The sequence below is a fragment of the Carcharhinus amblyrhynchos genome, chromosome 31 (assembly GCF_965287045.1).
Source record: "Carcharhinus amblyrhynchos chromosome 31, sCarAmb.v2.hapA, whole genome shotgun sequence".
Lineage (NCBI taxonomy): Eukaryota > Metazoa > Chordata > Chondrichthyes > Carcharhiniformes > Carcharhinidae > Carcharhinus > Carcharhinus amblyrhynchos.
The window spans coordinates 20,812,398-20,825,425 of NC_137354.1; the positions used below are offsets into that span (position 1 = coordinate 20,812,398).

Below are 13,028 nucleotides of genomic sequence, written 5' to 3' on the forward strand. Positions count from 1 at the left end.
GTTCACCTATCTTACTTCTCTCTCATGCAGCAGTCCCACCCCTCCCAGTCAAAAACTTTATACAGTGGAGACAAGAGTGAAAACAGAACAGCGAAAATAATGCACATTCTAAAAATTCACTTTTTTGCAGAGGAAAAAAAATTTCACTCCCTACTTTTCGCAACACAACCTTAAATTTCAAAAACGAAAATTTAAAACAATAACTTACATCTATATCGCACCTTTTAATGTAGTAAAATGACCCAAGGCCATTCGTACAAAATTTGACACAGACAACATAAGGAGATAGTGCGACAGATAACCAAAGGCTTCTTCAAAGAACGTTTAGAGGAGGAGAGAGAGAGGTAGAAATTATGATAGGTTCAGGGAGAGAATTGCAGAGCTTCGGAACCACACTTGGAGGCATGCTGCCAATGGTAACGCATTGAAAAACTAGGATCAAGGGGAAGAAAAATTGAGCTTACCTTGAATTTGCAGAATCAGTAGTAGGTATACCCCAAGAACACCCGCTCTGTGAACACTCATTCCTGTTGATGTTCTAGCTCACTGAGCCACTCCAATTAGATGTGTGACCGTATATGTCTTGGGTTTGGGGTCAGGAGAAGAAAGGACTACAGGAAGATGATGGCTGCTATTACTTGGTTCCGTGATTGGCTACCCTGAAAGAAGAAAGGTCAAAGAATGGGATGAAAAGCAATTACAACCAAACAAAATTGACAAATGTTAATCACCTAGAATCATAGAAACCCTACAGTGCATAAAGAGGCATTTGACCCATCGAGTCTGCACCGACCACAATCCCACCCAGGCCCTACCCCCATATCCTTACATATTTACCAGCGAATCCCTCTAACCTACGCATCGCAGGACTCTAAGGGGCAATTTTTAGCATGGCTAATCAACCTAACCTGCACATCTTTGGACTGTGGAAGGAAACTGGAACACCCGGAGGAAACCCACGCAGACACGAGAGGAATATGCAAACTCTTCACAGACGGTGACCCAAGCTGAGAATCAAACCCAGGTCCCTGGAGTTGTTAAGCAGCAATGCTAATCACTGTGCTACTGTGCCTGCAGAAAAAAATCTACAATTTTTAATTTCAGAAAGGGATTCAACTAGATGCTGAAAAGATTCTCAGATATGCAATTAATTTTGAATTCATTGCAGCCATATAACACCTCATTCTCAGCACGCCTCAATTTGCTCTGCCATTTTCTTGAAGCACCAATGAAACTTTTTTGTTCCATCAAGAACAGAAATTCTGGCAATGCTCACATCAGGCAGGTTTTGGAAAGAGAAAAAAACAGTTTCGGGTCTGATGAAAGGTCACAGATCTGAAACGTCAGTGCGCTTTTTCGCTCTACAGATGCCGTCCGACTTGCTGAATATTTAGAATCATAGAATAGTTACAGCACAGGAGGCTCTTTGGCCCATTGTGTCTGTGCTGGATCTCTGAAAAAGAAACTCACCTAGTTCCACTCCCATTATCTCTGCAGCCCTGAAAAATTTCCTTTCCAGATACTAATTCAATTGCTTTTTAAAGGCCACAATTGAATCGATCTCTACCACTTTCTCACAGGTAGTACATTCCGGTTCCTAACCACTCTGCATAAAGAAGTTTTTCCACATTTTGCCATTGCTTCTTTTGCAAATCACCTTCTACCTGTGCCCTTTGGTTCTTGATCTTTCCAACATTAAGTTTCTATCTACAGTGCACAGACCCTTCATGAGTTTTAATACCTCTAACAAATATCCTCTCCAGCTTCTCCAATTTATCTACAGAACTGAAGTTCTTCATCTTTAGAACCAATCATATGAATCTTTTCTGCACCCTCGTTAATGCTTTCAAATTAAATCCCAAAGGTAGAATAGTGGCTTGGATTGAGATTGACTGACTGATAGAAAGTAGAGGGTTGGGATAAATGGGTCCTCCTTCAGTTGGTGATCTGTAACTATTGGGGCCTCACAGGGTTCAGTTCTCGGACCACAACTATTTATAATTTACACCAATGATCTACAAGCAGGAATAGGGTGTAGCATAGCAAAATTGGCTGACAACACAGATAGGTGGGAAAGCAGGCAGTGAAGAGGACATAAAAAGTTTACAAATGGATATTGACAGGCTAGGGGCATGGGCCAGAATCTGGCAGACGGATTTTAATGTGGATAAATGCATGGTTATCCAGTTTGGCTGGACAAATAAAAGGGCAAAATACTATTTAAATGGGAAACAAATTCTAAAGGTGTCTGTGCAGAGGGATCTGGGTGTCCTTGTGCATGAGTCTCAAAGTGGATATGGAGGTGCAAAATGTTATAAGGAAGGCAAATGGAATCTTAGCATTTATTTCTCTACTGGTAGAGAAGTAAAAGTAGAGAAATATTGTTACAATTGTATACGGCACTGGTGAGACCCACTTGGAATATTGTGTTCAGTTTTGGTCATCTTCTTTGAGAAAGACGTGATGGCCCTGGAGGTGATTCAGAAAAGGTTCAGGTTTGAAATGGCTGTTGTATGAAGAGTGGACGAGCAGCTTGGGCTTGTACTTGTTACAGTACAGAAGAATGAGGGGGGATTTGATTGACATACATAAAATATTCAACAGGATCAATAAAGTAAACGTTAACCAAATATTCTCCTTTCTAGAACAAGAGCTCAAAGCTGTAGCACAAGGGGTTGGGGGATGGGTTAAGACTGAGATAAGGTCATACAATGTTTTATACAGGTTTATCATAACTTCCTTTATTTTGCACTCTACTTCCCTATTCAAAGTCCAGAATGCAGTATATGCTTTAACTACTTTCTCAAATTTCCTCATCACCTTAAATGATTTGTACACATATATCCCTAGGTCTCTTTGCTCCACATCCCTTTCCGAATTGTATATATTGCATCCAGCATCTTCTATTTTTATGTCAGATTTCCAGCGTCTACAGTAGTTTGATTTTGTATTAGTGTGGAAGCAATTCAATTTCTTGCATCTGGAGCTAATAGCAATACAACTAATTCTATGGCTATAAATCAACTTGCCCTCATTCAAGGATGCAGATAAAACTTACGTGGTAAGAGCATAGTGTTCCATAATTAATCCGAACAAGAGCTAGTACCCAATGGTCCTGCACAAATAATTGGAACAACACTGAGAATCTGCATGAGATTAAGAACTACTGTGTCCTGGCATTGCTACTTATGTGACTTATTTTTTTAATTAACTATGTATTTTTTGTCCCCTTAGATTCCTTTTCATCACTTTTCCAAGTACCATCAAAACCTTGGTTGGCCCTGAGGGGATATACTCATTTTTGGAGAAAGGAAGGAAGAGGAGGGAGGCGAGGAAGGAAGAGGAGGGAGGCGAGGAAGGAAGAGGAGGGAGGCGAGGAAGGAAGAGGAGGGAGGCGAGGAAGGAAGAGGAGGGAGGCGAGGAAGGAAGAGGAGGGAGGCGAGGAAGGAAGAGGAGGGAGGCGAGGAAGGAAGAGGAGGGAGGCGAGGAAGGAAGAGGAGGGAGGCGAGGAAGGAAGAGGAGGGAGGCGAGGAAGGAAGAGGAGGGAGGCGAGGAAGGAAGAGGAGGGAGGCGAGGAAGGAAGAGGAGGGAGGCGAGGAAGGAAGAGGAGGGAGGCGAGGAAGGAAGAGGAGGGAGGCGAGGAAGGAAGAGGAGGGAGGCGAGGAAGGAAGAGGAGGGAGGCGAGGAAAGGTTACAAACGCTCCCAATATTTGTCCCCTTCCTTCCTGGGGAAAGTTACATGTGATGTCCTTTATGAAGTGCACATTATAAAATCATTTGCACCATTCGAATAAGTTTGATATTTAGTTCTTACTAGAGAATGATCTCATCACTAACTATATGTTAGTGATGCTTTTCATAATAATCGGGAATAATTATAACCTCTAGATTATCTCTGGCAATAAAACTAAATAATTCCACTGGAATGAGAGCAACTTGTATGTATACGCAGCTTTCGCAGAGAAAAGTGTTCCAAAACAGAGTGTAATGAAAAGAATGTAGGGCATGAGCCTCCCATCCAAAAACTACAGCTTTTGTTATCAATGTTGACATGTTTTTGTTCACATTTACCATTGTGACTTGCTGTATCAGCATATCCCATTCAATTTTGCATGGTCAATTGTCACAATGTAGTTACAGGCTCTGACCTCCTAGATGGTTCTTTAGAGAAAGATTCTGAAGTCTCCCAACCAGGTTGTCACCTTTTGAATTAAATAAAACATAAAATTAATTGAGGGTGGAGTGTGCCACAAGATCATTAGCTCTCTGAATTGACATACCACAGTCTGCAAAGGACAGCACGGTGGCACAGTGGTTAGCACTGTTGCCTCAGAGTTCCAGGGACCCGGGTTCAATTCCCAGCTTGGGTCACTGTCTGTACATTCTCCCATGTCTGTGTGGGCTTCCTCCTGGTGCTCTGGTTTCCTCCCACAGTCTGAAAGATGTGCTGATTAGGTGCATTGGCCATGCTAAATTCTGCCTCAGTGTACCTGAACAAATGCCGGATGTGGCGACTAGAAATTTTCATAGTAACTTCATTGCAGTATTAAATAAACTTTAACAAAGATTCGCTGAATCAAGACCACGAAAACTCTTTCAAGCTGTACTGTAGAATAAATTAAATAACTCACCAGTGGGGTAAGATGTTTATATTTGTACAAAAATACTACCACAGCTCTTCCGTCTACCCAATTACTCCATGATGGCATCTACCCCTCCGTTAGCTGTACAATTAATCCCACGTGCCTGTATTATTCCCTTCACTCCTTTTTCTCCAACTGCTTTCTAACCTATTCTTAAATACTGATGTCATCTCAATTTCAATCATCAATTCTGTAATGAATCACAGCATCATAATCATCTTCAGAAATATTTTTCCTGTCCTGTATTCTACATCTTTTATATTTAATTTTTGGAAACAATGCGCTCACATCTATTCTATTCCACTCTTTCATAATTTAACACCTCTATTAATGCTCCCGAGTCTCCACGAACTCGTCCCTGCCAGCCTAAAAAGGGTTTTGGCTCGTATGCAAATCATGACACTTGCTTCATCATTGCACTGAGCACATTGTAACTCTAGCATTCGATACAACGACCAAAATCAAGAAAATTTCAAATTGAACAATGATTCTACCCTATAACTTTGGGCAATTTTTTTTGGAATTGAATTTAACTTTTGTTGTCATCTGTTGAAATCATTTATCAGCTTCTAAAACATAAAATCATTTTCAGGAAGCTTGACTCCGTCGATTATCTACCATATAATTTGTGAACAGCAGAATCAGTAATAATGTTAAACTATGGAGAATTATCTGCTGCATTTATACAACTCCCTTAAAGGGAGAAGCTTCAATCTGCATTGGCAGCACACTGCCCTCAAAACACCTTCAGAGGAAAACCTAACATTTAAATGATTATTACAATTTAAACACTTTCCATAATTAAATAGTCAAAAATTGCCTGGATTCCTATATCTAACAGCAAACATGACATCATTCTCCAGAGACCTTGAATAAATCCTAGGTCTCACTAGTTTTTGTTTCCTTTAACTGCCCTCCAAAATATTTCTCTGCAGCTTTTAAATTTGTTTTGAGCACACACTTCAGAGGTGCTGGTCTAGAACTTTTATAAGTTTTTTTTCTTGTTAAAAATACATTTTGTAATAATACAAATAGTCTTTCAAAGATTTACGCTGACTTTCTTTCCTGGAGGGAATGCAGAGGTTAGGATTGTTTCTGGGTCTTGATTTGATTTGTCACATATATTATTATACAGTGAAAAGTATTGTTTCTTGCATGTTAAACAAAGCATACTGTATATAGAGAAGGAAAGGAGTGGATGCAGAATGTAGTGCATTGTTAAGAGAGTTTATAAGAGTTAGAATGAAGTTTTAGAAGCATAGAACAAGAGTAAAAAAATAGAATTAGAGGGTATGCTGGGCACAGCTTGCAAGAAATCACCACACTCCAGAGCATCTCACCTGAGCCTGTATAAGGGGACATTCACCTGCAATTTTCTTTGGAATGGCCAATTAAGACAAAGATGCAGGGTTACCATCTAATTAAGGTCAGCAAGCTGGTACCAAAAGACAAACTGATGAGGGAATTTCCAACCTGAAAAGAACAGCAAACTGCAACGGGTGTAGAGTAAGATACAACATGGAAGCAGCCAAACCAACATTGACTGGGTGGGGAAAGCTCCTTAATAGGACAGCTTGTGGCTTTTAGGCCTGCCATGACTGCTGGCACCCAACCAGTCAAGGGCCTATCGCCAGTCACCTAAATTGATCCCTGCCACTTGTGTGAGTCTTGAAGTCAACTGAAATATGGCCTCCTTTGATTGGCTTTAATTCGAATCTTAATCAGTATGACTGGCTGGGTATCCTGCTCATCACTGATCCCAGCTCCGTACAAAAGATCCAGAGGTGGGATGGAGCCAGGAAACCAGCACATTGGTTTGCAGGGCTAACTTTTAGCCCCATCTACTGAAAATCCAATCCCATATTTTCTTCTGCCTTTCAGTTTCTAGGCTGTCTTGCTTTATTTGATGTCAGTTCCTTTGCCTTTCTTCATAGGCTATGCCTTTTAGCTTTCACAAAGAGTCATCTGGACTCAAAATGTCAGCTCTTTTCTCTCCTTACAGATGCTGCCAGACATGCTGAGATTTTCCAGCATTTTCTCTTTTGGTCTCAGATTCCAGCAGCGGCAGTAATTTGCTTTTATTAGGTAATGCATCTCATCTTGCTTTGCCTTCATTTCCTAATGTGTTCACAGTCATGCACATCCAGATTAACTACTCCACAGTTTAAGGGTAACGCTCTCACCTCTATGGAAGAAGGGTTGTGGGTTCAAGTCTTACTCCAAAGACTTGAGCACAAAATCTAGGCCCACAAGTGTTCATGCACCATTGTTCATGTGTGATGCTTAACTGAGGCCCAATCTGTCTCATCAAATGGTTGTAAAATAAAATCCCAGGAGACTATTGAAAAGAAGTTGTGCCAGATTACACGGGCCAATATTTTCCATCAACATTACTAAAAAAAAGTAACCTGGTCATTGTCATATTGCTGTTTGTGTGGCATTGCTGTGTGTAAATTGGCTGTCACAGTTCCTACAACTGTGAAGTTCTACTTTTGAAAGTGATCAAAGTGCATTGGAATTTCCTGGGGTCATAACAGGGTCTATATTAATGCAAGGCCCCTCGCCCTTCCCTGCAATTTCCAAGTTATGAATTAGTGCTATTATAATGCTCAAAACAAATCCTAATACATGCTAGCTATCATACATTTCACAAATGGTGCTAAGAGGCAGTAGTCACCAGAGTGGAAGCAAGCCAGGGAAAGGAGGAACGATGATGGATGAAAATGGTTCTCAACTGTGTTAAAGGCTAAAGAGGAAAAGTAGGACTAATGCACAGTCAGGGGATGTAATTTCTGTCTGGCTGCATCACTGCTGATAGCTATCAAATAAATTGGTTGGACTTAAACCTGGTGTTGTCAGACTTCTTACTGTGTCATTGCTGTGTCAGGAGTAAAAACCTGTGTGCAGAGATTCAATATGGAGATACAAGAGATATGGGTGTGGATTTCAAAAGAGACAACACATTCATGAAATCCCTAGTTCATACCAAGTCAACTTGGGCTCAACTGGGGTAAAATTGAGCTTAATATTCCTAACCTGGGGAGAAAAAAAATCACTGTCTCCATTACCATCCATCTATCCCTCAAGAAGCATGCATGTGTGGATACTGAAAGGCTGCATCAAGATCAAGCTTGGCCATATCATCTGTAATGAAATAAACAGCTAAACTAATGCTTACTTGTTCAAACGTATGGATGCTAAAATTGATTACTTGACAATAAGAGGAAAAGAGATGGAACTCAAAAGTTAACTTTATTTTTCCTCTTTACAGATTAAGTCTAATGCTGAGTGTTTCCAGCAGTTCCTGGTTTTTGTTTCATGTTTTCAGCATCGGTGGCATTTTGCTTTTGAGTTTGTTTATGGTGATAGAACAGCATTACAGCACAGCACAGGTCCTTCGGCCCTCAATGTTGAGCCGAGCTACGTCCAAGCTATCCCCTCCCTACCATTCCGGTGTGCTCCTTGCGCCTATCCAATAACTGCTTGAAAGTTCCTAAAGTGTCTGACTCCACTATCACAGCAGGCAATTTATTCCACACCCAACCACTCTGAGTAAAGAATCCCTCCTAAATCTTCCACCATGAACCTTTTAGTTATGCCCCCTAATAACAGCTACATCCACCCGAGGAAATAGTCTCTGCACGTCCACTCTATCAAACCCTCTCATCATCTTATGAATGTCTATTAAGTCGTCTCTCATCCTCCTCTGCTCCAAAGAGGAGCCCCAGCTCCCAACCTTTCCTCATAAGACCTACCCTCCAAACCGGGCAGCACCCTGGTAAATCTCTTCTGCACTCTCTCCAATGCTTCCACATCCTTCTTATAGTGAGGTGACCAGAACTCAACAGTGATTGGGCCACTGAGGTGTAAAGTAAAACGCTACATATGTATTTTCAAATTCTCTTGGTAAAAAGGGTCATAACTGCCATTTTCTACTCACCTCAGGCAGTCCAGTTTAAAACATTTACAGCTGAGTCCCAGTGGGATATTTGTACTCAAGTCTTCATCTCTGTGAAGAGTATGAGATTTATTTATCCTTGCTGTCCAAGGTATGCAGATAGTGGTCTAAAACACAGGTGAGTGGAGTCCTGACTCAAACATAAGATTTATTGGTAAGCTGTGTGTACATGTTGAGAAATATTATCAGCAATGTTTGTTTTTAGGATTCTGAAAAAAGAGGGAAAGCAACCAACTCAGTTCACCCCTTGATTTTCACTAAGCTGATTGTGTGCGTGTGATGAAACTGTCTGTAAACTGAAAGCCGACAGACAACTGGAGTCCTAAGAACCAAACAGTAATTAACCAGATTCAAGTCTCGACATAAGGCTACACACCCTTCAGTGCACAATTTTGCATCAGTTTTTAAAATGGAGCACTAATTCATAATGTGGAAGGAGAAAGCAGATTTTATACTCCAAACTTTAAACTAAATCCCTGCCACACGTACTGATCAGTATGGATAGCTTCCATCCTCCCAAAGGATCAACAAATATTCCAAACCCTTATCATTTTGACACATGCTAAATAATCCTCTGTGCAATGGATAATCCTGTTTCGTTCAGGTTTTGCAATCATGATAACATGGATCGTGGGGATTGTGGTGTGTCTTGAATACATACTGCGTCTCTGCAGTAATTTTAAACAAAGGTATGAAGGAAACATAATTGGATGCTACAGCAGTACTGAAACAATGTCTGTAATTAAACAGTTAATGCAGCACAAAGCGGATTTGTGATAAGATGAATAGAAATCTGCAGTTGCCTTTCTTTGGCCTCTTGTTTCTGTGGGCTTGACCTACTAACCCCTGTCAGCCTGGCACTATTATCCTTGAATGGCTAAACATGTCTAAGGTATTTGTTAAAGGATGTGCTGCAATTACCATCAGTGGCCATTTCCACCATTAATAACTTGATTTGTCTGTTCTTTGGGGTCTTCATGTATTTTATTTTAATTGCAGCTCTGAACAGCATTCATGAAGAGAACAAATTAGTAGCGTAGTGGGGAGGTTCATGTCACATCTTATTTTCACAAGGAGAACTAACCCATGACCTGTGGCCTAGTTTTCACACATCCATGATTCGTAGATAATGAGGAAACAAAAAGGCTTCCTTACTGCAAGGAACAACCAACAAAATCCCAAAGAAGGGAGAACAAAGTCAGTGCCTCAATCAAGGCAGTGACAGATTCCCATATCAGCCAGTTCAGTCCAGGGTGCTGGACCATTTCCAGAAGGATGACCGATATGGTTGTGCTGACCCAGTCAGACTCCTATCATGAAACAGAGCACTCCAAATTCCTATAACCCAGGTCAATCTGTTGCCCATTTTTGTTTCTGCATGCAAGATACCCGTGTGCACAATTATTCTCTTCCTTTCTGTAGTTGTGAATTGTAAAACAAAAATATGCAGGTTAAATAGATTGGCCATGCTAAATTACCCTTTAAGTGTCAAAAGATGTGTAGAATAGTATTGCTACAGTGCAGGTTAGGTGGATTACCCATGGTAATACACAGGGTTATGGGGATAGGGAGAAGGGAAGGGCCAGGATGGGATGTCCTTTCAGCAAGTTGGTGCAAATCTGATGGGCCAAATGGCCTCTTTCTGCACTATAGGGTTCCCATGATTCTAATGGTATAGTTCAGCAAGAAAATGCTATACATAAAGTGTTATTTGGGCTTTCAATTACAATAGCAGCTCACGGCAAATCCGAATTACAGCCCTCAAAATGGAGTTGTTGTTGTAATAAATCTTAAAGTAATGACATGCTACTATTCCATATGGGGATAGAAACATGCCATTGCTTTAAGGAAAGTGTGATCCAGCCTCAGTTTCACTTCGGCCCGGAACAGAACCCTCTGACGTTCTCAAGCTTCCTATCCATGTACTGAGAAGCAATAAATGAATCCACAAAACATAGCTGCACAATACAGTATAAGTGACTGGTGCATTTATACCATAACATACACAATAGTTGTGATCAAGACTTTGTGACAAAATGCAGGTAACATTTGACAAATACATAATTTTTTTCAATGTCAGGTATGGTCTAGACAAACAAGTAATGAAAAAGCCACAAGCACTGCTATGTTCAGAATAGTAACAAGTCTCACAACACCAGGTTAAAGTCCAACAGGTTTATTTGGTAAACCTGGGTTTACAGGGTTTGTTTATGAACAAACTCTTCACTCACCTGAGGAAGGAGCAACATTCCAAGAGCTTGTGCTACCTAATAAACCTGTTGGACTTTAACCTGGTGTTGAGAGACTTCTTACTGTGCTTACCCTAGTCCAACACTGGCATTTCCACATCATGTTTAGAATAATCTGATTCTGTAATCAGATTCACTTCTGCAGAATAATTGTAACAGAACTATAAACAGAAAATGCTACCAATGCTCAGGTCATGTAGCATCTGTGGCAAAAAAAATAATATTTGATACTTTTGGATCAGTATCTTTCCTCAGAACTGGAAAAACCCGTTGCCACTGTAACATGTATATACAGACACAGGGAGAGGGTGGTGGGTGAACAAAGAACAAAAGGAAAGGTCTGTGATGGGATGGGATTAAATGTTATAGGGGATAATGGTGCAAGGCAAAAGGGAGTGGTGATAAGATAAGTAAACAAACAAAAATGGATCTAGAAACATGGTACCAGTGCCTACTGTCCGGAGAAAATGGCAGCACTGGCTATGATGATATTATGATAGCAGTGGCCAATTAAGTACAGAACTCAATGTTGTGTACAGAGTTTGTGAAATACCTAATCAAAAGATTTGCTGTTTCTCAAGCTTGCACTGGGCTTCATTGGAACAGTACAGGAGACAAAGGACAGAAAGGGCACAGGAACTAAAATGGTATCTAATGGAAGTTTAGGATCATACTTATGGATTGAACTGAATTGTTCAGCTAAGCAATAATCCAATCTGCATTTGATCCTCCCCAATGTAGAGGAGGCTGAGAGAAACAAATACTGTTTAATAAATTGAAGGGAATACAAGTAAATAACTACTCACCTGGAAGGAGTGGTGGGGCTATGGACTTGGGAAAGGAGGCAGTGGAAAGCAGCTAAGCATTTCCAGCAATTTTTATTTATACTTTAAAGTTCCAATATCCTCAGTATTTTCCCTTTGTCTTGTGATATACATATGCAGTTGAAACAGCAGCAACACTTGCTGAACAATCCTGAGTGTGCTAACTGCTACAATAATAACAAATTTAAGATAATCAGTCAAGCTTGTAACATTGCTCATTTAAGCTTGCTGGTCCCTCATTATGAATCTATATTTAAGTCTGGCCATTTTTTAAAAGGCCGAGAAGTAGGGGTGAGCCTATAGTTCCTGGTTGCTTTTGCCAGGCAATGCCTTGGCCAATTAGAATCAACTGTACAACTAATCAACAGCCTTTTCACTTACAATATAAATTGCTGTGGTAATTTGAAATTTGACAATCCTGCGTTTGTCTTAAAATGTGCAAGATAAAAGCTTCAGCAACGTGTCTTTTTTCAGCAATAGGAAAAGTATTAAACACACCATTAAGTGCTTTGGGTGGAAATGGAATATATCGGGAATATTAATAAGAATCCCACCACGGGCAGTTCTGCTCGACAGACTGGAGGGACTGATTGTGGACAAATCCCCAGGACCGGATGGAATGCACCCGAGGGTTCTGAAAGAAATGGCGGAGGTGATAGTGGATGCCTTGGTGGTTATTTTCCAAACGTCGCTGGATTCCGGGAAGTGCCGGAAGATTGGAAAACGGCCAATGTTACGCCGTTGTTTAAGAAGGGTGGCAGGCAAAAGGCAGGGAATTATAGGCCGGTTAGTTTAACGTCTGTTGTAGGCAAAAAGTTAGAATCCGTCATCAAGGAGGAAATAACGAGGCATCTTGAGGGGAATTGCTTGATAGAGCAGACGCAGCACAGTTTCGTTAAGGGGAAGTCCTGTCTGACGAATTTATTGGAGTTCTATGAGGATGTGTCTAGGGCAGTGGATAGAGGAGAGCTGGTGTTTCTTGATTTTCAGAAGGCGTTTGACAAGGTACCTCACAAGAGGTTATTGCAGAAGGTAAGGGGGCATGGAGTTGGGGGTAGGGTGTTAGCATGGATAGAGGATTGGTGGTCAAATAGGAGGCAGAGAGTGGGGGTCAATGGGTGCTATTCGGATTGGCGGTTGGTGACTAGTGGAGTGCCCCAGGGGTCGGTGCTGGGGCCTCAGCTATTTACCATTTATATAGATGATCTGGAGGAGGGAACCGAGTGTATGGTGTCAAAATTTGCTGATGACACCAAGATTGGTGGAGCGGCAAATTGCGCGGAGGGTGTGGAGAGTCTGCAGAAGGATCTAGATAGGCTGGGCGAATGGGCCAGGGACTGGCAAATGGGATTTA

At 41.1% G+C, this 13,028-nt stretch overlaps 1 protein-coding gene across 3 annotated transcripts in view; it reads right to left on the minus strand.

Annotated features, from left to right (window-relative positions):
• The window catches only part of bmpr1aa (bone morphogenetic protein receptor, type IAa), a 225,358-nt gene that overhangs the window by 80,603 nt on the left and 131,727 nt on the right, over positions 1–13,028 (minus strand). For all 3 annotated transcript variants that reach the window (XM_080215778.1, XM_080215777.1, XM_080215776.1), the window contains one exon: positions 465–659. In XM_080215778.1, the coding sequence (XP_080071904.1) occupies positions 465–525 (61 nt within the window). In that variant the 5' untranslated portion in view covers positions 526–659. The remainder of the gene's footprint in view (positions 1–464; positions 660–13,028) is intronic.